Below are 26,697 nucleotides of genomic sequence, written 5' to 3'. Positions count from 1 at the left end.
GGTGGTGGATGGGGTGCCAATCAAGCGGGTTGCTTTATCCTGAATGGTGTCGAGCACTCATTCAGGCAAGTGGAGGGTATTTCATCACACTCCTGACTTGTGCCTTGTAGATGGTGGACAGGCTTTGGGGAGTCAGGAGGTGAATTACTTGCTGCAGAATTCCTAGCCTCTGACCTGTTCTTGTAGCCACCGTATTTATGTGGCTGGTCCAGTTCAGTTTCTAGTCAATGGTAACCCCCCAGGATGTTGATAGTGGGGGATTCAGCGATGGTAATGCCATTGAAGGGAAGCTGGTTAGATTCTCTCTTATTGGGAGATTATCATTGCCTGGTACTTGTGTGGCGCAAATGTTACTTGCAACTTATCAGCCCAAGCTTGATTGTTTTCCAGGTCTTGTTGCATATGGACACAGACTGCTTCAGTATCTGAGCAGTTGCAAAGGTACTGAACATCACACAATCACCAGCGAACATCCCCACTTCTAACCTTATGATGGAGGGAAGGTCATTGATGAAGCAGCTGAAGATGGTTGAGCCTAGGACAGTATCCTGAGGAACTCGTGCAGCAATGTGCTGGAGTTGAGATGATTGGCCTCCAACAACCATAACCATCTTCCTTTGTGCTCAGTATGATTCCAACCAGTGGAGAGTTTTCCCCTTGATTCCGATTGACTTCAGTTTTGCTAGGGCTCCCTAATGCCACACTCCGTCAAATGCTGTCTTGATATCCAGGGAAATCACTCTCACCTCACCTCTGGAGTTCAGCTCTTTTGTCCATGTTTGGACCAAGGCTGTAATGAGGTCAGGAGCCAAGTGGCCCTGGCGGAACCCAAACTGAACATCGGTGGGCAGGTTTTTGCTGTTTAAGTGGCGCTTGATAGCACTGTGGTCAACACCTTCCATCACTCTGCTGATGATCGAGAGTAGACTGATGGGTGGTAATTGACCGGATTGTTCTGCTTTTTGTGGACAGGACATACCTGGGCAATTTTCCATATTGTCAGGTAGATGCCAGTGTTGTAATTTACTTGAACAGCTTAGCTGGGGCACGGCTAGTTCTGGAGCACAAGTCTTCAATACTTCAGCCAGGATGTTGTCAGGGCCCATAGCCTTTACTGTAGCCAGTGCCTTCAGCCGTTTCTCAATATCACGTGGAGTGAACCGGATTGGCTGAAGACTGGTATCTGTGATGCTGGGGACCTCAGAAGGAGGCCGAACATGTGTTCATCTGCAGAAAGACTCCCACCAGTGGTATTGAAGTGAATCATCAACTACTTACAGGTTAGTTGCTGATTGATTTCTTCTGGCTGTTGCAATGATTCTACAAGTGTTTGGTGCTTTGTACAGTTGTTTAAAGTTGCAAAAATCTATAGTGAGTATGTCTAGCAAGTGCTGAAAGACTTTTTACTGACTTCAAGGCTTTTGTACACACCAGTCGCTCCCAGACATGGGTGTACTACTAGGCAATGCCTTTGGAACACACTCAGCACTTCTGGCTGAAGATGGTTGCCAATGTTTCAGCCTTTTCTTTTGCATTGATATGCTGGGCTCCCCCATCGTTAATGGGGATATTTGTGGAACCTTCTCCTCCTGTTAGTTGTTTAATTGCCCACCACCATTCATGACTGACTGTGGCAGGACTGCAGAGCTTTGATCTGATCCGTTGGTTGTGGGATTGCTTAGATCTGTCTATTGCATGTTGCTTCCGCTGTTTGGCATGTAAGTAGTCCTGTGTTGTAGCTTCACAGGGCTGACACTTCATTTTTAGGTATGCCTGGTGCTGCTTCTGACATGCTGCCCTGCACTCTTCATTGAACCAGGGTTGATCTCCTGGCTTGATGGTAATGGTAGAGTGGGGGATATGCCAGGCCATGAGGTTACAGATTGTGTTTGAATCCAATTCTGCTACTGCTGATGGTCCACAGCACCTCATGGATGCCCAGTTTTGAGCTGCCAGATCTGTTCTGAATCTATCCTATTTAGCATGGTGGTAGTACCACACAATACGATGGAAAGTATCCTCAGTATGAAGACAGGACTTCGTTTTCACAAGGATTGTGCGGTGGTAACTCCTACCGATACTGTCATGGACAGATGCATCTACAACAGGTAGATTGGTGAGGACAAGGTCTAGTAGGTTTTTCCCTCTTGTTGGTTCCCTCTTCACATGTCGCAGGCCCAGTTTGGAAGATATGTCCTTCAGGACTCGGCCTGGTGTTAAAGATGCAGATATGAGGGGTTGCTTATTTATTGGAATATGGTCTTCTTCAGTAAATTTAATAAAATGAGTCTGAGTGATAAATAAGAATTTTCTCAGAAAGAAAACACAGGGGCTGAATTTTCTGGGCCTACCGCCCAGTTCTTGTTGTGGAAAGAGTGAAGTAGGCAAACAAAAGAAGGAAGATAGAAAGAAAGAAAGGGCGAGAAATTGGGATCATTTGCATCTGTTTTATGGGCACTACCATTGCCCTTCGAGCTTCAAAATGCTGTCCACGGTGTGGGTACACTTTTGGGGTGAATTGCGCCAGACGTCATATTGACACAGGCATTAGTGCATGCACAGAGAATGGCTGCCAGAAGTATGCAGAGCAGGCAGATCATGACGTCAATCAGTGTGTAATGCTTTGAAGCTGAACACTCCAGCTAATGCCCTCTTTTCATTTTGCACAGCTGAACATGTGTTCATCAGCAGAAAGACTCCCACTAGCGGTATTGAAGTGAATCATCAACTCCTTACAGGTTAGTTGCTGATTGATTTCTTCTGGCTGTTGCAATGATTCTACAAGTGTTTGGTGCTTTGTATAATTATTTAAAGTTGCAAAAATCTACAGTATGTCTAGCAAGTGCTGAAAGACTTTTTATTGACTTCAAGGCTATTGTACAAACCAGTTGCTCCCAGACATTGGTGCACTACTAGGCATTGCCCCTGGAATACAGTATGACTGGGAGAAAGAACAGAGAGCACACAGAACAGGACCAGCTGTTGGAAGTGGAAGGAGGAGGACAGGGGAACAGTCACTCAGCCGTATCTGCCAAAGGTATTCAGGAAGCAATTCTCCTACCTGAACCTCAGTGAAGTACAGTTTGAGAGATGTCTGGGCTTTAGTAAGGATATCCTCACTGAAATCTGCCATCTGCTACAGCCACAACTGCAAGCTCAATAGCAGGCCAAGAACCACATTGCCAGTGGCTATCAAGGTGAATATGGTAATTAACCTTTGTGTCCAGCTCTTTCTAGGCTGGAGTGGAGATATTTATAACATCTCATAGTTTGCCATCCACTGATGTGCAAGGGAGGTCACTGACGTTCTCTGTTTGTTGAGAGCTAACTACATTTCATTTTTTCTTGCCAGACAGAGGCAGGCGGAGCAAGCACACGGCTTCACAATGAATGCAGGCTTCCCCATGGTGCAGGGTGCCACTGACTGCACACACATTGCTTTGTGGGTGCCACATGCCACTTCTGCCCCATACCGAAACCAAGAGGTTCCACTCCTTCAATGTCACAACAGTGTGTAGCAATGGGCAGCTAATCATGCAGGTCAAGCCTGGTATCCTGGCAGCAGCAAGATGTCTTTATTCTGTGACAGTCTGCTGTACCAGTTGCATCTGAACCGCCACGGCAAACCAAAGGGTAGCTAGTGGGCGACAAGGGCTATCTGCTGACCACATGGCCGATGATTCTGGTGCGCAACCCATGCACATGTGCGTAACATGCATACAATGAAAGCCATGCTGCCACACAAAATGTGATGGAGCAGACCACTGGCATGCTGAAACAATGCTTCATCTTCCTGACCGCTCTGGAGGAGCCCTACAGTACTTGGGTGTCAATATTCCTGTTGTCTGCTGCACAACCTTGCCATCAAGAGGGGACAGCCCTTGCCACCAGCTATATGGCAAGCAGTTGAGGAACAGGAGCATGAGGAGGAGAAGCAAGGGGCGAGGCAACCTAGACAGCCCCCTTTCTGGCCCTCATGTCCATGAAGAACTTATCTGAGTGTGATACCAGTAACTGCAGCGCCAACTGCCCATTCACAAACAGGTGACCAACCTTCCCTCTGTTACTGAACACCACTGCGATCACATGGCCATAATGCAAAAAATAAAAGTCATCACAAAATAAACATTCCAAACTACATTTATAAATGAAATCATGCCATATTGCACACAAAAGTCAACTAATTACCCTTGTGCATTCCCTGTGCCTTTGCCTGTCCTAGTGCTCCTACACAGTGCTAACCACAGTGGCTGCAGCATGGTTGGTGAAAGGCCGCTGACTTTCAGTGGGGGAGACAACAGATGGCCCTGGAGGATGAACACCAGCTCTGGGCATAGAAGGCCCGACTTCAGACTGCATGATTTTGGCCTGGGCAGCAGCAGTCTGGGGTTGATGGGCAAAAGCACGTGCAGAGGCGGATTTGCAGGGGTGAGAGCACGAATGCTGCCATCCTGAGAGAGCACAATAGGTTTGTGCTCCACAGAGCCGCTGCCACTCTCCCCGGGTGGCACCTCAACAATCCCAGTAATCTGTTGATGGACAGATTGCTGGACTGCTCTGACACCCTGCAATCCCCTTTGCACACTGTAATCCACAGCCATGATACAGTCTGAGCTTGCACGGCAGCAAACTGACCTTGTATGACTTCAATCTGAGCTTCCACTGCAGCACTCATACGTTGGGTGGCTGCTGTTTGTGCTGCAATGGAAGCTGCGACATAGGCCATCAGACGCTGCATCGTGGTTGGGTCTTGAATTGTGCGAATGGAGTTGGCCACCACTTCCATACTGGAAAGGATGGCCTTCAAGCTCTGCGCAAAGCCCTGTGCAAAGCTGGTGCTGGACTTCTCCATGCTCCTTGCTATTGAACACAGGCTTTCTGGCAGGCTTCCCAATGTAGCAAACATTTCATTGTGTATACTCATCATTGCTGTTCTGTAGGCTGCCCCATCGAAGTGCTCATCTGAGTCCTCTGCAGCAGAACTGGTGTGTGTGACCTCACCCTCCGGTGAGCTGGCCCCTGCACTATCCTTGGCCCCTGTCCTGACTGCAGGCCACTCGTGCCCGTGACTCACCACGTGCAGGTCCCACCTCTGTGCCATCCTCTAAAGTACACGCTGTGTTAGTAGCTGAGCTGGTGGTTGAGAGTTGAAATCGAGTAAAGATGTTTCTTCATTATCAGTGTCTCCTTGCTGTCCCTCCACTGCCTGGCCAGGTTGCACATCTTGCATATCTGAAAGGAGAAAGGGACAAGGGTAGGGTTGTCGTACAGGGAGATGGGGGAAATAAGAGGTGCATGCTTAGACCATCTGCAGCTTGTAAATCAGATGAGTGTATAGGATGAGGGGGATGTGGGAAGGAGGATTAGGTATGATGATATCATCATCTTCGATGGTTTCAGCCTTGCCACAGCCTCAGCAATGGGCGTCCTAACAATGACCAGCACCATCTCCTTCATGGGAGTTAGGACATTTTCCCCTCTAGCTCCTGCTACCTCTGGTTGTGTGCCACCTTGTCCTGCAAGAGAGGGGGAAGTGTGTCAGTGGGCGTTATGCAATCTGTTTGGGTGATGTGACTTTCATGTTTGAATAGCTGGCAGTGTGTGCAACCTGTGAATATGACTAGCTGCAGTGCTAAGTGTGAGCAGGTGCGGCAGAGCATATGAATGTCAGGTATGAGTCTTGTTTGATAGAGGTTGTTGGTAGGTGAGTGATGGGGGTATGGTGATTTGTGCAATATCTGAAGCTAGAGGTGCAGTTGGTAGGATATGGCATTTGAAGATGCATTCACTGACCTTAACCACTGTCATTGAAATTCTTGCAGCATTGCATCCAGGTCCCGACTCCTGGTATTGACCGCCATGGATATCCACTCCCACTCCCTTCTGGCCCCCTGTGATAAAACATCTCTCCTCTCACCTCCTCCAACAAAGCATCCAAAAACCTTGGAACCTGCTCTCTCCCATGTTGTACCATCCTTCAATGTTTCTCAGGTCAGACGACTGTCAGCACCTGCTCCAGCTACAAGGCACCTCCCTTTTAATAGGTACAGACTAGCTTTAAGAGGTACAGACTAGCTTTAAGAGGTACAGGCTAGCTTTAAGTAAAGCTAGCCACTCACGGTATTGGTGTCCCCAACTGATGTGTCCTGTTAATCAAGAGGGTGGTTATTGCTGACTGGCTGGAGGCTGATATCATTGACCTGAGCAGGCAGCATGGAACCTGCAGTCACCAAGCACAGGTTACTCACGCATTGCAATCCCCAATGAAGTACCTAGTGATGTGTAGTCACTGTTGTAATGGAGGGAAAGCAACAGTCAATCTGCACACAGAAAGGTCCCACAAACAGCAATAAAATAAATGATCAGATCATTTGTTTTTGGTATTGATCAATGAAATAAATATTTGTCAGGACACAGTCTGTCCATCTGAGAGGGTAGATGAAGCACTAATTTTATATCGCCTCTAAAAGAAGACACTCCCGACAGTGCAGCGCTCTCTCAAAACTGCATTGAAATGTTAGCCTAGCTTAAGTGCTCAAGTCTCTGGAGTGGGACTTGAACCTGTGAGCTTCTGACTCAGACATGTGAGTGTGACCAAGAACTTCTTTTTCAAAAAAATCATATATTGATTATGATATTGATTAAAGAAACAATTATAGCTATTATTGAGATCTGGCTGAAAGAAGGACAGGAATGGCAGCTCAATTGTCCTGGTTACAGGGTTTTCAGACGAGATAGAGAGGGGGATAAAAAAGGAGGGGGGGGTCACAATATTGATTAAAGAAACAATTATAGCTGTGAAGAGGAATGATATGGTAGAAGGATCATCAAATGAGGCCACATGAGTTGAACTGAAGAACAAAAAAGAGGCAATCACACTACTGGGAGTGTATAACATAACAGTCAGAGGGAGACAGAAGAGCAAATATGTAGGCAAACCTCTGAGAAGTGAAAAAATAGGGCAGTAATAGTGGCAGATTTCAACTACCCGAATATCAACTAGGATAGAATTAGTGTGAAAGGCACAGAGGGAGCAGAATTAAAAAATGCATTCAGGAGAACTTTTTTAGCCCGTACGTAGCAAGCCTAACAAGAAAGGGGGTGGTTCTGGACTTAGTTATAGGGAATGAAGCTGGGCAGGTGGAAGGGGTATCAGTTGGGGAGCACTTTGATGGAAGTGATCATAATTCAGTTAGATTTAGAGTAGTTATGGAAAAAGACAAATACAGACCAGGAATGAAAGTTCTCAATTGGGAAATGCTAATTTTACTAAGCTGGGATGTGATTTAGCTAAAGTGAACTGGAAACAGCTACTTAAAGGTAAATCAATGTCAGCTCAGTGGGAAGAATTCAAGGAAGAGATAATGAGTGTTCACAGCAAGTATGTACCCTTGAAGAAAAAGGGTGGGACTAACAAATCCAGAGTCCCCTGGATATAAAGGGGCTTAAAGGACAGGGTAAAGAAAAAACGGAAGCTTATGACAGATACCGGGAACTCAATGCTGCAGAAAACCTAGAGGAGTATAAAAAGTATAGGGATGAAATTAAAAAGGAAATTAGGAAAGCAAAGGGAGGGAATGAAAAAATATTGGCAAGTAAAATCAAGGAAAATCCTAAGATTTTTTTAAATACATAAAGAGCAAGAGGATAACTAAAGAAAGAGTAGGGCCCATTCAGGACCATAAGGGTAACCAGTGTGTGCAGGTGGAGGGCGTGGGTATGGTTCTTCTTGAATACTTTGTGTCAGTTTTCACAAAAAGGGGTAATGATACAGAGATTGTAATTAGGGAGGAGGAGTGTGAAACATTAGATAAAATTTATATAATGAGAGATCTTTGAAGGTGGATAAACCCCCATGCCCCGGATTAAACGTGTCCGAGACTGTTAAGGGAAGCAAGAGAAGAAATAGCGGAGGCTCAGGCCATCATTTTCCAATCCTCTCTGGCTACAGGTATAGTGTCAGAGGACTGGAGGACAGTTAACGTTGTACCATTGTTTAAAAAGGAAGAAAGGGATAGACTGAGTCTATCCAGTCAGGCCAGTCAGCCTAGCCTCGGTGGTGGGAAAATTACTGGAAAAATTCTGAGGGTCAGGATAAATCTTCATTTAGAAAAACACAGAGTAATCAAAGACAGTCAGAACAGATTTGTTAAGGGAATGTCATGTCTGAAAAACATGACTGAATTTTTTTGAGGAGGTCACAAGGAGGGTCAATGAGGGTAGTGCATTTGCTGTAGTCTTTCTGGATTTTAGCCAGGCTTTTCATAAAATTCCATATGGCCACAAAAGTAAAACTCCATGGGATTCAAGCCAAAGTGACAAGTTGGATCCAAAATTGGCTCAGAGGCAGGAAGTAAAGGGTAATGGTCGATGGGTGTTTTTGCGACTGGAAGGCTGTTTCCAGTGGGGTTCTGCAGGGTTCAGTACTAGGTCCATTGTGGTATATATCAATGATTTGGATTTGAATGTATGGGGTATGATTATGAAGTTGCAGATGATGCAAAGATTGGCCATGTGGTTGGTAATTAAGAAGAAAACTGTAGACTGCAGGAAGCTAATAATGGACTAGTCACGTGGGCGGAACAGTGGCAAATGGAGTCTAACCCAGAGAAGTGTGAGATAACGCATTTGGGGAAGACTAACAAGGAAAGGGAATATACAATAAATGGTCGGATATTGAGAATTATACAGGAACTGAGGGACCGTGGAGAGCATGTCCACAGATCCCTGAAGGTGGATGGATGATGGTGGGGGTGGGGGGGGGGAGGTCAAGGAGACATTTGGGATACTTGCCTTTGCCAGCCGAGGCATAGAATATAAGAGCAAGGAGGTTATGCTGGAACTGTATAAAACACTGGTTAGGCCACAGCCAGAGTACTGCATGCAGTTTTGGTCAACACACCATAGGAAAGACATGATTGCACTTGAGAGGATACAGAGGAGATTTATGAGGATGTTGCCTCGATTGGAGAATTTTAGTTATAAGGTAAAATTGGATAGGCCAGGGCTGTTTTCTCTGCATCAAAGGAAGCTGAGGGCCTAATTGAAGTGTATAAAATTGTGAGGGGTCGAGATAGAGTGGATCGGAAGACCCTATTTATTCCCCTTGGTTGAGGGGTCCATAAGCAGGGGACATAGATTTAGGGTAAGAGGTCGGAGGTTTAGAGAGGACATGAGGGGAAATATTTCACCCAGAGGGTGGTGGGGATCTGGATCTCACTGCCTGAAAGAGTGGTAGAGACAGAAACCCTCACAGCATTCAAAAAGTACTTGGACATGCACCTGAGGAGCCATAACCTACAAGACGTCGGACCAAGAGCCAGAAAGTGAGATTAGGCTGGATGGCTACTTGTTGGCCAGTACTGACATGATGAGTAAAATGCCCTCCTTCTGTGCTGTAAATTTCTATGATTCTATTATCACCTGCTGGTGGCCTGACTCAATTTTCAAGTGAGCCTCAAAATCGTCAAGAACCTTTCTTATTTAAATTGGAATCGTACCAATGGGTAGACATTAGAGGTTTTGGACATAGAGTGGTCTAGCCAGCCACCACTGTGGGCCACTCCAAATGTAGGGCATGGAGCCTCAGTATTGTATCTCACAAATCTTCCTTCCTGCAGCCGGGTGCTTTGTGTTGCCGCTTTAAAGTTGCATTTCCAGCTCCAGCAGGAGTCATCAGATTCCCCACTGACGAGTTTCCTGTCATTGAGTGTTTGCAGTTTGCCGAGCAAATGAGGCCCGACCATAAAACAGTTCAGGCATGCCACTAGTGCCATTGGGCAGGTCTGACCACCATTCCCCACTCCTCCCAATATTCGCCATGACCAAAAATATCAACGTAGAAGCTGAAAAAGATTCTAATGACAGAACTGTGAAGCTGTTTTCCAGGCTGAACTAGATTATTTCTGCTATTGATACAGGCTCTGCTTCGATAGCACAGCAGTCGTTGAAAAACATAAATTGTGGTGTTTTATGCGATTGGTCGAGAAAGTATTTCTACTGGTGGGGGAATTCAGAACAAGTGGGCATATTCATAAAATTAGTGCTAGGCCATTTATAAGGGAAATCAGGAAGCATTTCTTCCCATACAAAGGGTAGTGGAAATCTGGAACTCTGTCCATCAAAAGGCTCTGGATCCTAGGAATATTGGCGCTTTCAAGACTGGGATGTTAGGGAATGGTGTCAAGCGATATGGAGCAAAGTCAGGTAAATGAGGTTGAGGTATAGACCGGCCATAGTCTAACTGAATTGCGGAGAAGGCTCGAAGGGCTAAATGGCCTATTCCTGTTTCTATGGTGCTAATATAACTTGGGGTAGAATTTTTACCAAAGCTTTCCCACCACCGCTTCAGTGGAAACGCCGGAGAAACAGTGGAAGCAGCTGTTTCTGATGATCTTTGGCCAAAGTTATGGTGGGATGAGATCAGCAGCACGTCCACAGAAATTCTAGCTCCTTGTGTCCATGATGGGTTTTATTTGGACTTAAGCTCCTCTTTGTCCCTCACAATGTGGCTTTGGACTGACATCACATGCATTGAGTTCGTTCATAGAATCACAGATGTTACAGCATCGAAGGAGGCTATTTAGTCCATTGCCTCTGTGCCAGTGATAGTTCTTCAATTGGAACTGTCTACACTAATCCCATTTCCCTGCCCTTTCCCCATATCCTTTTATATTCTTCCTTTCAAAGACTTATCCAATTTCCTTTTAAATGATGTTATAGCCACTGTTTCGATAGATAGCCAATCATGGTCTCATCTCTCAAAACTCTGGGTTATGTCTTCTAACTTTCCCTTTCCATGCAGATGGTACCAGAACTGAGCTGACCTGGATGGACTTTGTTAGCAAAAGCATAAACCAATCGGATTATGTCAGTTTGGTAAACTCTATATTGTTTGTCTGAGAATGAAACTGCTAAGCAACAAACAGCGCAGTGAGGAGCCCCTACTTACTGCTGACTAACTGTCCAACGCTCAGAGCTGAAGAAGAACAAGATGAAGAGGAAGAGGAAGAAGCTTGATGCACTGGGCTTGGTGCGAGTGAGGCCTGCCCATGTGCTCTGTGCAGAAGGTTAGCTTGGGACACTGGCTGGCCTACCTGCGGATGCTGCTGCTGCTGCGGCGGAATCAGAACACACAAACATACACTAAAGGTTAGAGTGCACTGAGATCTATGTGGAAAAAAGTCAGTTATGTCAAGTCACACAAGGTCTGCATAAGTTGGAGGATAAGTTTCCTTTTGGCTTTACATTTAAAAATCAAATTCATGGTGAAGATGAGCAGAAATAAAGCTGTGCCTACATTAAGTGTTAAAAGAAAGAGGTTAGTGACATTTCAGCAGTTTTAATTCAATACTATGTACATATGTAAAAAATATATATCCTAGTTTGGATCAGGTGATTCTCATTCCATTTAAATGACCATCAACAATTCTTTTTCACATTGTTAAGATATTCTGGTGTAAAATTCAACTTTGGCGGATGTGCAAAACAAGTGGTAATGGATTGGCTGCTTATTGTACACCTGGTTCAATCCATTCTGTTGACTTCAGTATAACGGGTGGAAGATCCACTACCATCCAATACGTACATCCACCAAGGCTGAATTGTTCCCCCTCTGTCCATAAAAACACTTGGGCAGTAGAATTGATAAGTCAGTGCTCCTAGTGTAGATCCTCACTACATTGGAAGGCAGATTGAAAAATTGGGCGGAGAATTAGGAAGGCTTTGGATGGGATGGAATGACCTCTTTGCCTGATTGTTTAGTCTGCCCTCCCATGAGTGAGACTCAGTCTGTCCTCCCATGAGTGAGACTCAGTCTGTCCTCCCATGAGTGAGACTCAGTCTGCCCTCCCGTGAATGACACTCAGTCTGTCCTCCCATGAGTGAGACTCAGTCTGTCCTCCCATGAGTGAGACTCAGTCTGCCCTCCCATTAAGTATCTGTCTCCCCTCCCATTAAGTATCTGTCTCCCCTCCGGCAGAGTGAGGCTCAGTCTGCCCTGAATAGAGCAGGGTTGAGTTGAGGCAGATGAGGTCTCTTCAAGAACCTTTCCCTTCATTTAGTGTCAGTCCAGCCCCAACTCCCAGCCCATTGCCATGGCTCACAGAGCAATTTGAGGACTGGAAAGAAGAGGCACAGATGCCAGGTCTCCAGGTTCTGCACCCCACCCAGGCAGCATTTGCAAGTAGCAGGCATGGAAGGAGTGGTCATCTGTGAGTGCAGGGTAAGGTTCCATCTACTGTCTCATTGAGTGCAGATCAATCTGCCCTTCCACTGAGTGAGATTATGTTCATTTTTCCTCTTAAGACTTCAAACAAACTTTAGCAGGTGAGGAATAGGTTGTGTGGTGAAGTTGGACAGAGAAGAGCCATCTACAAGACTCTGCCCCTCCATTTGGGGCCAGTCTGGCTGTTGCTCCAAGCTTATCACTATTGTTTACATTAAGGTCTGGGGAACGGATAGAATAAGGCCCACATGTCGGGTAATGGGTCAGGACCTCTGGCCCAGTGTCCCCCGGCAGCATCTGCATGTAGCTAGCATGGAAACAGGGGTCAACTACAACATCAACTTGCATTTAAAGGAGTAAAACATCCAAAGGTGCTTCACGGGAGGGTTATCAAACAAAATTTGACACTGTGCCACATAAGGAAATATTAGGGCAGATGACCAAAATGAGGTAGCTTTTAAGGAGCAGCTTAAAAGAGAAAAGAGAAGTAGAGAAGGGGAGAAGTTTAGGGCGGGAAGTCCAGAGCTTAGGGCCTCAACAGCTTATGGTATGGACACCAACGGTGGAGTGATTAAAATTGGGATGTGTATGAGGCCAGAATTGGAGGAGCGCAGGGGTCTCAGGGAGTTGTAGGGCTGGAGGAGTTTACAGAGATAGAAAGGGCTGAGGCCATGTAAGGAATTGAAAACAAGGATAAGAATTTTAAAATTGAGGTACTGCTTAACCAAGAGCCAGTGAGCACAGGGGTAATCGGTGAACGGGGTTTGATGCTAGTTAGGTTACAGGCAGCAGAGTTTTGAATGACTTTCCATTTATGGAGGCTGGAATGTAGAAGGCTGGCCAAGAGTGCATTGGAATAGTCAAGTGTAGAGGTAACAAAGGCATGAATGAGGGTTTCAGCAACAGATGAGCTGAGGCAGGGTTGGAAATAGGTGGCCTTTGGGATGGCACCGAAATATGGTTAGAAACTCATCTTGGGGACAAACACACCACCAAGGTTGAAAATAGTCTGGTTCAGCCTCGACAGTTGGCAGGGAGAGGGATGAAGCTGTTAGTTAGAGAACAAAGCTGGCAGCAACTCTGACGTAGGGAAGGACATGCATGTCTAGGGAGTGATGCAGTGGTAGGCTTCGCTGCCCAATTTCGCCCACTTTTTCCGCTATACTGCCTGAGTTCAGGAAAAGCCATCCTTCCCCCAGATTTAAGCATTCCAAGTTCAGGAATAACATGGGGCTAAATGTGCAGTAAAGCTCATTCTATACCTCCTAAACAACATGCCTCAGCCCAAACCTCAAAAGAGAGCCCCCTATTGCTGCTGTATTATGTTGTCCATTCCTCACAGCTTCCTCGATCGAGGTCACTAATGAGTTTCAAATTAGAAGGAGTGTTGTGCTAAGAGTCCACAGTTAGTAGTAACAGAATTGAGACTGCCCAAACTCATTTCACAAGGGTCACCTGCAGCCAGTAGACACCTTATTACTGTGCTGGATTTGAACCGAGGCACTTGAACTAAAAGGCATGTGTCCAGCCTATTCTGCCGTCCAGTATGTGTAACTAGGTATGGAAATTTCTGTTAATATCTGTGCTCCACTCAGTTCCACATGCATCTCAGTCAACATTCCAAAAACAATACATTTCAAGAATTAGCTTTTGGGGTTGCCTAAACATCTATCTCCATGTCTTACCTCACTGTAAGTATACAGATTTAAGATCAACAGGTCAAACAGTAACTGCAGTGGGCAGTTTTTTTATGAATACTTGTGTTTGGTGGTGAGACCATGTGTTATCGATGATAACATTTATTTATGTTCTTACAATACAGTACGTAGAGAACCACTGTGTCCCTGGAACTGTCTGCGAAATAACACCATATCTCTGCAGTATGAATTACACGATGAAATCTCAGGAACCTACTGTCTGTTTGAATTGGAAAGGCCATTATTGCACTGAACAGTAACTTCTTAATTTTATACAGAAAACGCCACTCTGCCTGTTAAATATTGGTGCAAACAAGACCACCAGAATGCATTTTGAGGCAGTGGCACATTGAGGAGTTTGGATGATGTTCTTAAAACTAAGTAGATTGTTACTTGTCCAATCTATGTGTAAACCAAGCGTGTCCAAACTGCAGGCCACACGCAACCTTGACCCCTGGAAGTCTGTTTCTTAAAGTGCTGGCTCTCTAGACCCCAACTGGTTCAAAACTTGCCGTGGGCTTATTTCTTATTTGCTGACTTCTTCCAAATTTCACACAGTGATATTGAAGCTTTTTGTCATTGTAGGTCTGTGCCTGGAGCCTTGGAGCCGTATATAGATTTTAAATACAAACCTTATGTGGCCTAGTTCACATTGCTAGCATAGTGATGTTTTAATGTGAAAATCATCATACATTCTTTAATACAGTGTGCCCCAGCTTCTCCTCATTGTAGGCCACATAAGTTTTATACCATGAAAATTTGATGGTCACATATTGGGCATAATGTTGACTTTGAACGATGGTGTAAAACAGGTCAGCCACCTGATATCCATCTTTCTTGATTTCAATTTCCAACGAATTCAATGAAAATCAGGAGAGATCAGGCGACTGATCCAATATCACTCATTTTACGCTGTCACCCAAAGTCAAAGTTACCCCCATGAAGTTTAAATCCATGTTCCTATCAAGTTGCAATTATCTCAAGTCACTGACTAATATATATTGATTTTCAGGAAGTTTGGAAAGGACTATTTTTAGTTGCCTCATTGGTGCATTTCGCATGGCAAGCTGAGAAATCTGCCAATTAATGGGAACATAAATTTAAAATCTATATACAGCCCTAAGGCTCCATGGCACAGACCTGCAATGATAAAAAGCTTGGATATCACTGCATGAAATTCAGAAGTAGTAGTCAGCAAATAAGAAATAAGCCCACTGCGGGTTTTGAACCAGTTGGGGTCTGTTTATCACTTGATTAAATGTGCTGTTGGTGAAGCCCAGCCTACTTGTAAATTCTTACTCTAATCTGCTCTCATTTATAGATGACAGATAAACGCCTTGTCAGTGGAGGTCAAAGCATTAATATAACAACATACAATGTGTAAGAGCTAAAGTGTCAATGGGGTTTGGAATCAGTTGGCCTAGGTCAGTGTTGTCCAATACATTAGTCATGTGTGGTTCATTGGGAATCCAGATGTGCCTAATAGCATTTTGGATAAGTAAATAAAAAATGAGTAATAGACACCATCATTGGGCATGTGATCTTAATACTCATCATGGCATTTTTTGGTAAAATGGTAGAATGAACAGCAGCGTATGAGTGTTTTTTAAATTATTGTGAGTGCTTTGCTTCCTTGATTACTGAATGGTGGTAGAATTGTGAAGTAAATATATACATGTGAAGTACAGTAACCTGTATTGTGTGTGTGTTTAAAATGAATGCATGTGGCTAAAACAGTGTCACCATAGCTACACCTCTGGCTAATCAACAATTTGTATTGGATAACACAGCTGAAGGGAACCAGCAATTGCAGGAAATCTTGGGACCAGACAATCCAGAATCTTACCATTTGAACCAAGGCTGCAATGGAACCTGATCAGATATCAGCATAACCTGTTAATCATCATTGATATTAAAACACATGAATATTTCCTGTTTATTTGCAATTTTATCACAACATGGACCTTTATTTCTCTCTATTACTCTTCAACTAACCACCACTTTTAAATTCATAGTATAATCACAACCAGCCTCCGTGATAATACTACAATCTGACAAACTGATCTCCGAGGATGTTAAAATATGTACAAACCACAGAAAACATTTGACAGCAGCAATCAAGCCCATAAGATCATTACTGTCAACAGACTACATGTGAACTTGTCTTTTTTCACAAAATACTTCTGATACTTCAATTCCATTTGTCGTTTTACATCTCATTTGATACTCGGGGCATTACAGTAAGCTCTACTTGTGCTGCGTTGCCTTACTACAACCTTACTTCATTCTTACTTTCATTGTATATGTCTTTAATACGGCGTCAGAGCTCAGTTTATAATCAGTCTGGTCTCCCTGGCTGATTGAATACAATACTGAGGGGATCTGTGGCATTCCACAAGTGCACTAGAATAACTATTTACACATCGGATAGCCTCATACCTTTGTTTTATTAAGTAAATCTGTGCAATAGATTATTTTACAGGACAAACAAAGAATTGTACCTTGACTTGATTAGGTATCGTTCCTTCTTTTTCTGGTTTGATATGGTTCATGGCATAGTGAAGTATGGTAAGTGAACTGTAATATGGGAGGAAATTATTTACCTGCTGGCCTGGCTTTATAGGCGACAGTGTTATTCCCTGTGTATTGATCACTGGTAAGATCTGATTCCCAATCACTGTGGCAATGATCTGACCTTGGGCATTAGTCAGAAGCTGAGGGGTGATTGGTTGCACTTGGATGCCTTGAGTTCCACCTGTATTTTGATTGGACACTGTTGGGTTTGACATCAATGGGATTGTTCCAATTATCTATAATAAGGAAAAACAGAAATCAGAAACAGCAAAAACAAGAAATTCAATATCACTTTCTCTACTAGCTTTCCTGTCAAAATAAATAACTGGATTAACAGAACTGGACAAAGAACAAAGAACAGTACAGCACAGGAACAGGCCATTCGGTCCTCCAAGCCTGCGCCGATCTTGATGCCTGCCTAGACTAAAACCTTCTGCACTTCCGGGGACCGTATCCTTCTATTCCCATCCTATTCATGTATTTGTCAAGATGCCTCTTAAACGTCGCTATCGTACCTGCTTCCACCACCTCCCCCGGCAGCAAGTTTCAGGCACTCACCACCCTCTGTGTAAAGAACTTGCCTCGCACATCCCCTCTAAACTTTGCCCCTCGCACTTTAAACCTATGTCCCCTAGTAACTGACTCTTCCACCCTGGGAAAAAGCTTCTGACTATCCACTCTGTCCATGCCGCTTATAACTTTGTAAACCTCTATCGTGTCGCCCTTCCACCTCCGTCGTTCCAGTGAAAACAATCCGAGTTTATCCAACCACTCCTCATAGCTAATGCCCTCCAGACCAGGCAACATCCTGGTAAACCTCTTCTGTATCCTCTCCAAAGCCTCCACGTCCTTCTGGTAGTGTGGCGACCAGAATTGCATGCAATATTCTAAGTGTGGCCTAACTAAAGTTCTGTACAGCTGCAGCATGACTTGCCAATTTTTATACTCTATGCCCCGATCGATGAAGGCAAGCATTCCGTATGCATTCTTGACTACCTTATCCACCTGCGTTGCCACTTTCAGTGAACTGTGGACCTGTACGCCCAGATCTCTCTGCCTGTCAATACTCCTAAGGGTTCTGCCATTTACTGTATACTTCCCACCTGCACTCGACCTTCCAAAATGCATTACCTCACATTTGTCCGGATTAAACCCCATCTGCCATTTCTCCGCCCAAGTCTCCAACCGATCTATATCCTGCTGTATCCTCTGACAATCCTCATCACTGTCTGCAACTCCACCAACCTTTGTGTCATCCGCAAACTTACTAATCTGACCAGTTACATTTTCTTCCAAATCATTTATATATACTACAAAGAGCAAAGGTCCCAGCACTGATCCCTGCGGAACACCACTAGTCACATCCCTCCATTCAGAAAAGCACCCTTCCACTGCTACCCTCTGTCTTCTATGACTGAGCCAGTCTGTATCCATCTTGCCAGCTCACCTCTGATCCCATGTGACTTCACCTTTTGTACCAGTCTGCCATGAGGGACCTTGTCAAAGGCTTTATTAAAGTCCATATAGATAACATCCACTGCCCTTCCTTCATCAATCATCTTCGTCACTTCCTCAAAAAACTCAATCAAATTAGTAAGACATGACCTCCCCTTCACAAAACAAGTAGCTGTTTATTTCAGCAGGACAAAGCATTCTCTATTTGGTTGTTTCCTGTTGGACTAAATACTGAGCTTTTGTTACAGGGTTGTACAATAAATGTTTCCTATAATGATCCAAGAAACTTGTTTGGGACAGAAACATTGGCTCTGATAATTGCATGGAATTATATGGGGGAAACCCAGAAGTCAATTGAGCAGTGAGAATCTATGGTCTTTACTCGATTGTATCAATTAATTTTGACTTCCGGGTTTTGTGTCTCCAAAAAAGCGCAGCAGGCGTAATGCACCGCTGCATGATATTATTTCATCTGTATTTAAAGGGACAGTCCACATACGGAAAAAGGAGGTATTCAGGAAGCATGGTGGGTATAAAACAAGGCCCACATACAGATTTAATGATATTTCGCTTGAATTACTGCTGGGTGCAGTCAGAGGAGAAGGGAATACTTTTCCTCAGCATTGGAAGAAACCTGCTGCTTTCACCAAGAAGGCATGGTTGGAGGAAACTGCAGAGGTGAGTAGTAGCAGCATTGTAGCAAGGTCTTAGATGTAATGTAGGAAGCAGTTTAATGCCCTAGCTAGGTCAGGAAAAGTGAGTACATTTGGTGATTCACCTGCATCCTGTGGTGTAAAACCCCTACCCTTTCACTCTGTCTTGCTTAATGTTCTCCATCACATCACTCCTCATACCTGTTCAACTTCCAGCAGCACCCAGCCTTCACTTTCTCTGCACTATATCAGCTCCCATTTATCCATTCACTATTGACGCTCATCTCACTCCTTATGTAATATTTTGCATGTGTCTCATAGTTACTGAATGCACTGCTTCCATCAGGTGAATACCTCACGTTCAATCAAACACGTCTGTTTATTGCCCCTTGTAGAAGACAGCACAAAATCAAGGGAAAGGAACAGGACTGGGGTAGACCAGCACAAATAGCCCAGCTCACATGTAGAGGAGGTTGCTGTGGAGATAAGTAACATATCTGTATTCCTCTCAATCAGAGATGGAGAGATGGGGAGCTCGCAGGTAGCTGGTGACAAAATTACAAAGATCTCTGACACACTTATGCTGACTTCATTTTATCAATAACGGAGCTATGAAAAGACTGAGTGTGGTGATTGCCAAGATTATTATTTTGCCACAACTAAATCATATCCCTTTCTTTTCTCTTCCAGGGCCTTTAGGTATACAGCAAGGGTCACAGGACATCCATGAAGACGATTCCTCAAAGGACCTCATTCCTTCTGAGGGTACAGTGTCACAAGACTGACAGCCATGCAACAGTGCAAATACTCACACTTCAGTGGGTTCACTTAAATGGTTAGTTGCATTTTCACTTGGGGATTCATACCTCACAAGTGAGCCCGAGCAGACAGATAGCAGGGACAGCCGTGGAGAGTTCATGTCAGGGGCCGCAAATCCTCTCCAAGCCCTGCTCAGCTGGACTCATGCTGAACCCCGGGGTTTAACATTGAGAAGCAGAATGCTAGAGATACAGCAGGAACATAGCCAGGTACTGAAGGATATATTTAAGGTGTCTCCACAGTCCTGTACTTCACAATCTAGCACATTCTGCTGCACTTGCTTGTGACCAAAGTGTGGAGATTCAAAACTCCTCTGAAAATGCTGCAAGTTACTGTACACTTTTACCACTTTTATAGCACTAGGATTTTTGAGAGTCTGGCAAGTGATGACAACTTGCAGTAATGCATCGGTACAACAGTAACACTTCCCAATCAAGAGTGGAGGGCGACTATTGCAGGGTCTGAAAAATCATCCCATTTAATCACTGGGAGGGCCAGAGAAATTTCTGTTGATGAGGCATTCTGCCAAATGAGTTTGACAGTCTGCTCAGGGAACCATCTGACAGAATCCACCATCTCCATTTCCTGCAAGGCGTCAAGGGCGTTATGTGTGGACCACTGCCTGATGAAAGGTGATAAACTTGAAATGTTAACTCTGTTTCTTTCTCCACAGATGCTGCCAGACCTACTGATTATTTCCAGCACTTTCTGTTTTTATTTCATATTTCCAGCATCTGCAGTATTTTGCTTTTATCCAACTGAATGAAGCCTTCCGTGGCAACGTGGCCAGACCCATTCTTCGCAGCGCCAGGGACAGATAGAACCTCAGCACATAGTGACACTTGGTGTTTGCTTACTGTGGTTCTACGCACAGCTTGCCACACACAATGGTGGCCATCAGGATGAAGGCGACATTGGGTACGTTTTCCCCCCCCCCCCCGCCCTTACCTATAGGTTTGTACATTGTGTCTTTGCGGACATGGTCCATTTTCAATCTCCAGATGAAGCAGAAGATGGCTCGGGTGACTGCCATGCCACAGGAGCGGGATAGGGGCCAGACCTGCACCACATAGAGCAACACCAAGAGTGCCTCGCACCTTTTCAACTAGAGTAATGGTCAACTTCTCCTAATCTCCCCTTCCATGGCTCAGTGTCCTGTTCCTGCCAATTTCTATTTATGAGGCACCTTTTTTTCAACACGAAAGGCATTATATCAGTGCAAATTCCACAAGTCTCCACAGGCTATTCACAGCAGGGGAACTTGCTCCTGTGTCAGTGCAGCTTTACAACCCATTGCTTGAAGGCACAGGAAAAGAAGAAACCACTGATGGATCTCGCTCTCTCACCGTACGAGGTATTTATTCAGTGGCTCCCCATGTATCAGCTTTCAGGCCTCCACACCACCTCTAATGTTTTAATCTTTAAATTGATTTCTTTCTCCTTTCACATTTACTATCTGTGGCCCAGAATTTCCTGGACAATGTCAACATAATTATATTGTAAGAGCAGGATTGAATAAATTTTTTCGGAACAAACTACACCAAAGCATTGCTACAAATGAATTTTTTCAATCGTTTGTGCCACTCCCAAATTACATCTGCTGAAGCCCCTCTTACCTCATTAACATATCTCCACCCCCTATCCCACCCGCCCATGCAAATGGTCCGAAAACATGAGTTTGCTGCGGAAGGGCACCCAAAGTTTTAGGTGCAGCCGGACCAGAGGTCACTTTATCTGGTTTTCTGCAGCAATTTTTAAAATATTCTCCAGCGCCCTACACTGTATTTACTATACCTTTGAATTTTTATATGACATCAGTATCAGTTATGTTAATAAAAGAAAAGCTTGCATGATTGTATTTTTAATTGTGTTCTGCTGATTATGAGTAAATGATAGTTTGATGGCTTTAAACATCAATATTAATAGCATTAATAGTTAAAGAAAGATGGTAAACATTCTGCGCTTTCCCCAAGCTCTAACTCTTAATAATGATTTTCACTTTTTATATGCCTGTTTTTATATTCTGGCCCTTGTGGATGACATTCTCAGAAATTTCAGCAAAAGTTGCAGGAGAAACCAGAGTAAATTTCAATGTAAATCACATAAAGGAAATTCTGGCCTTCTGCATTGCATTTGAATCCTTTATTTTTCTGAAATTCCTTATTTACATTATCTTCATTTTGTCTTCCCATTGCCGTATTAGCTCCCCTCTCCACCACTATACCTATGCTTCCTCCTACTGGTCAGCTTCTTCCTTCAAGGTCAGAAGAGAGTTAGCCAGCAAACATGGTAGGTTCCCCTGTGATAGACTAACAGAAAGCAGGCATCCAGTATCTGCCAGTTCCCTCTCTTCCCCCACTGCCCCCACTCCTGAAACAAGGATCAAAATTGGCAAAAGCAAGGCTGCAAGCCATTCAAGTTTCCAGCCCGTCACTCACAGTGTCTTCTAGAGGTAGCATTTTTGCCTCTGAGTCAAAAGTCCCACTCCAGAGATCTGAGTACATAACCTAGGCTGACCTTCCGAGTGCCAGTAGTGAAGGAATGCTGCACTGTCACAGATGCCATCTTTTGGATGAGATGTTAAGCTGAGGTCCTGCCTCTCAGGTGATTATAAAAATTCCCATTGCACTATTTAAAGAAGAGCAAAGGAGTTCTCCCTGTTGTCCTGGTCACTATTTATCCCTCAAACAACATCAGTGAAACAGTATGATCTTTTTATTCTCATTGCTCTTTGTGGGAACTTGTTGGGCTGAATTTTGTGAGCATGTTGCAGGTCCTGGCAACGGAAGTGGGTGCCGTCACCACATGTCACGTGTGTGGCTGGCTGAACGCGATCACGTGATGGCTGGCCCTTTCACATAACGGAGGCGCGGAGCCTGTCCAATTGCATGATGGGGGTGGGCTCCTATGCACTGACTGTGATGTCAGATGATTCCAACACAGATTCTGGTGCCATTTTTAAAGCACTACCAGTCCTGTTTGTATTACTGCCTTTCAGTGAAGCAGTGAACCTGGAGTGCTGCTGGACCCCTCTGATAGTATTTTGAGTTCCTGCTGCCCCTGCTGCACCACTGCTGTAGCTGCTTGCTGGAACTACAACTCCTGGACCCAAGACTGCCTACCGTCGGAACAGAGCTTGATCAAACTGGGACCCTGTTTGAGGCAAGACACTTGGTGGCTTCACGTTTTAGCGATGTCTCCCTGGACATTCTCCTCCAGGCTGCAAGGGAAAGTCAGGAGGTCCTCTTTCCAAGGAATGGCAAGAAGAAATCCTTCTGCCTGACCAAGAAAGCCTGGATCGAAATCGCAGAGGGCAGCAACTGTGGGGTCACTCCTCCAACCCCCCCTGAACTGGGTTTAGTGTGGCAAGAGGGTCAATGACCACATTCACGTCACTGAGATGAGTCCTCCATACCTCTCTCTCCTCTTGGGGGCTTGCATGTGGCTAAGCAGGAGGGAGCATGACATGGGGAGAGAGTGACCAAAAGGTGGTGGCAAGGGGGTAAGGCATAACCACATCCTGATAGATGAATGGCTGCTTCTGGGCGACAGGCTGTCTTCTTTCACAGCTCAGCCCATTACGTTCCCTGAGAGCAGATGTGGTGAGGAGCCATGTAGCAAACCTCATCAGGGGATGAGGGGCTGCCACCAGCATAACTGTCCTCTTGCTCTTCCTGTGAAGTCTTACTATGCCCCTCTTTCTACTTGCAGAACAAACAGGCCCATAACACCAGGAAGACCTCGAGGACTGGCGGAGGGATCCCTGATCTTCTTCCTTTACTGTCGTCTAAGGAGGAGGCTTTGGAGCTAATGGGGGCCCAGGGCGGCCGTTCAATTGCAGGTGGTGAGGCTGGAGTGTCCAGACAAGAGAGTGAGGAGTCATTGTTTTCATGCGTGCTCCACCGCGCTTCTGGAGATCCATGTCACGCATGGTTGTCATGAGGAGATCTGAACAAGCTAACCCACAAATGTTTGTCTTCTCTCATGCAGGTCGTCAAATACCAGACGCAAGCGCAGCTACTGGGATAGGAGGCCTGGTGTGACCTCTTAGGAAGAGGAGGAAAAGTAAGAGGATGCACCATCACATCATTCTCCTGCACCTTCCACCAGGTGCAGTTGCAGATACTGTCGCCTCGGTGTGTATGCACAGGATTGGATTCAGGGTCACAAGCTGGTGGGAGCACTACATACGTATGAACAGCTGGTGGAGGCTGAGACAGCTGAGGCCACGGACAGTCAGAGGACTGTGGGTGGCCAGGCCCATGCTGAGCCCCAGGATGATGACAAGCCTCTGGTGTCAGCAGCACAGGGCATGCTGGAATTTCACAGAGAAGTAAGGCAACATCTGGCACTGCTGCCAGAGGCCATGCATGGCTATGAGTGGACGAAAGAATGGTCCATCCATGTCATGAGTGCAGCCATGTCGCAGGTGTGTAAGCGCATGGCTTCCTCCATCAAGAGGTTGACGACCCTCATGGAGAGCCAGATCCCAGAGATCAGCACAGACCTGCACATCCTCGTCTTGGCCATGAGCCCGACCCGACCCGGAATGTTAACTTACCTTCCATTTTTCACTTTGTTCCTTACCTGCACAAGCTTAAAATAACTGTAAAACCACCTTTAAAGTCCAAAAAGAAAATTAACATTAGAGTCACTTACCTGAGGTGGTGATAGAGCGTGTCTGATCTGACCCAAGCCCGAACGCCGGACCCGGAAGTGCGACCTGACCCGACCCGAACCCGATACATGTCGGCCTTTACAGCAGACCATCATGATATGTGAGACCCTTACTGGGGCATACTGCAGGGCTCCACCAGATCAATCAAGGCAGCAGACTCTCATCTTCAGCAGCCATGGCCTGCTTGATGGTCACTCGGGTGGAGATGTAGCAAGTGTTGTACCTCTCCTCAGTTGCAGTGTGAGGGTTCCTCAGAGGCGTGAGTAGTCATGTTCTCAATGACCACATTCACTTGTCCCCGAGAATCCATTCCTGAAGGCGAATGGGGGACCTGAAAAGCTGTGGCACCTGGGACTGTCGAAGAATGTAGGCGTTGTGGCTGCTTCCCAGGAAGCGGGCATACACCTGCAGAAACAATTCCATGGTTGCAGACCAGTTGAATGTTGATTGAATGAAAGCCCTTCCTGCTGATGAAGGCAGCTGGCTGTTCCATCAGAGCCTTGATGGCCACATGCGTATAGTCGATGACACCTTGTACCTGGCAGAATCCAGTGATGACCCCGAAGCCAATGGGCCTTTCCGCCTGACTGTCAGGGTCGGTCCAGTAGTGCACATAGATGCCGGCCCACATAAACAGGGCATTGGTCACCTCTTTTATGCAGCGGTGAGCTGTTGCCTGAGAGACCACACACACATCCTTGGTGGATCCTTGAAAAGAGCCAGAGGAGTAAATGAGTGTCACAGGGGTATTGGCTGTCCACTGAAGCCTATGGGTCGCAACTCATCCTGCAGCATGGCACATAGGTTAGTGACTCTCACCATGGAGAGCCGCAGTCTTCACTGATACTGCCGCTCGAACATTTGGTGGTAACTGAGGTGAGTCTGGTACACTCTCTGGCATGGGCATGCCCTTCTTGGTATGGCTGGCTGCTGTCACTCCCCTACTAGAGCTTCATGGAAAGGCACAGCTACGTCCTGGTCCTCCCTCCCTCTGAACCAATGCTGCATGGCACGGAGGTCCACAAAGATGAGGTGTATGAGGCCCACGCCAGCTGATCAGTAGCCCTCCAGAGCACTGTTCTTGCAGAGATGAATTTGCCTTGGCAGTTTTCCCTTTGCTAATCCCCTTGGAATACACACTAATGCTCCTCAGTGCCCACTCTTGCAGATAGCCCAGCACCCAAGCTATTGCCCACCCGACCCTCGAACCCGAGAGATTGCCTACTGGACCCTTGCACCCGAGATATAGCCCACCGTACCCTTGCACCTATGATAATGCCCACCTGACCCTTGCACTAGAGAGATTGCCCACCCGGCCCTTATAACCGAGATACAGTCCACCCGACCCATGCACACGAGATCGGTCACCGGACACTTGCACCCAAGATATAGCCCACCCGACAATTGCACCTGAGATATAGCCCACCTGATTCTTGCACTTGAGAGATTGCCCACCCATGGAGAGTGCCCAGCACTGCAGGCTGACGATGGCCTTCTCTCGCCGCCCCCCCTTCTTAAACAGAGAACGACTGCAGAATTCCGAGGTGCACAGGGATTTAGGTGTTCTAGTGCATGAGTCACAAAATGTTAGTATGCAGGTGCAGCAAGTAACAAAGAAGGCTAATGGAATGTTAGCCTTTATTTTGAGAGGAATTGAAAATAAAAGGATGTTATGCTTCAGTTATACAAGGCATTGGTGAGACCACATCTCAAATACTATGTGCAGTTTTGGTCTCCTTATTTAAGGAAGGATGTAAATGCATTGGAGGTGGTTCAGAGGAGGTTTACTAGATTGATACCTGGAATGAGCAGGTTGTCTTACGGGGAAAGGTTGGACAGGCTGGGCTTATTTTCACTGGAGTTTAGAAGAGTGAGGGGAGACTTGATTGAAGTTTATAAGATCCTGAATGGTCTTGACAAGGTGGATGTGGAAAGGATGTTTCCTCTTGTGGGTGAGTCCAGAACTAGGAGGCACTGTTTTAAAATTAGGTGTCAGCCTTTTAGGACAGAGATGAGGAGAATTTTTTACTCTCAGAGGATTGTGCACCTTTGGAACTTTCCACCTTAGAAGGTGGTGGGGGCGGGGGTCATTGAATATTTTTAAGGCGGAGGTAGATAGACTCTTGTTAGGTAAGCGAATCAAAGGTTATTGGGGGTAGATGGGAGTGTGGAATTCGAGACACAAACAGATCAGTCATGATCTTATTGAATGGCGGAGCATGCTAGAGGGGCCGAATGGCCTACTGCTGCTCCTAATTCGTATGTTCCCTTAACCAATGCTCCCCATGGCTGCCTTTTCACAGCATCACTAAGGCCTCCCCTTACTGCCGCCACCTTTAAACAGCCGGGGATCTGAAGGCACATCATCCCCACATGTCGTTCTCTGAATTTATGCACCCCACCCCCCCAATAACATTGTGATCACTTCCATTAAAAACAACTCTTCACCAATTTAAAATGTAATCCTACCACGTTGGGGGTGGCAACGCCATCTCGGAGCTTTCACGCCGCTGATAAAATCCGGAACTGATGTTTCCCGACGAGCGCATCCATCCCAATTTTTCAGCCCCCCCACACCTCCACTCTCGTTCCTTC

At 45.6% G+C, this 26,697-nt stretch overlaps 1 protein-coding gene across 1 annotated transcript in view; it reads right to left on the bottom strand.

Moving 5' to 3' along the window:
- pou6f2 (POU class 6 homeobox 2) overlaps window positions 1-26,697 on the bottom strand; it is an 812,705-nt gene that overhangs the window by 55,376 nt on the left and 730,632 nt on the right. Inside the window, exons 7-8 of the mRNA XM_068032227.1 lie at window positions 16,527-16,733; window positions 10,952-11,114 (exon numbers count right to left, since the gene is read on the bottom strand). Of these exons, the coding sequence (XP_067888328.1) occupies window positions 10,952-11,114; window positions 16,527-16,733 (370 nt within the window). The remainder of the gene's footprint in view (window positions 1-10,951; window positions 11,115-16,526; window positions 16,734-26,697) is intronic.

This window comes from Heterodontus francisci, chromosome 5 (assembly GCF_036365525.1).
Source record: "Heterodontus francisci isolate sHetFra1 chromosome 5, sHetFra1.hap1, whole genome shotgun sequence".
Taxonomy (NCBI): Eukaryota; Metazoa; Chordata; class Chondrichthyes; order Heterodontiformes; family Heterodontidae; genus Heterodontus; species Heterodontus francisci.
Note: the sequence above shows the minus strand (reverse complement) of the source record. Positions and strands in the feature narration are given on the sequence as shown.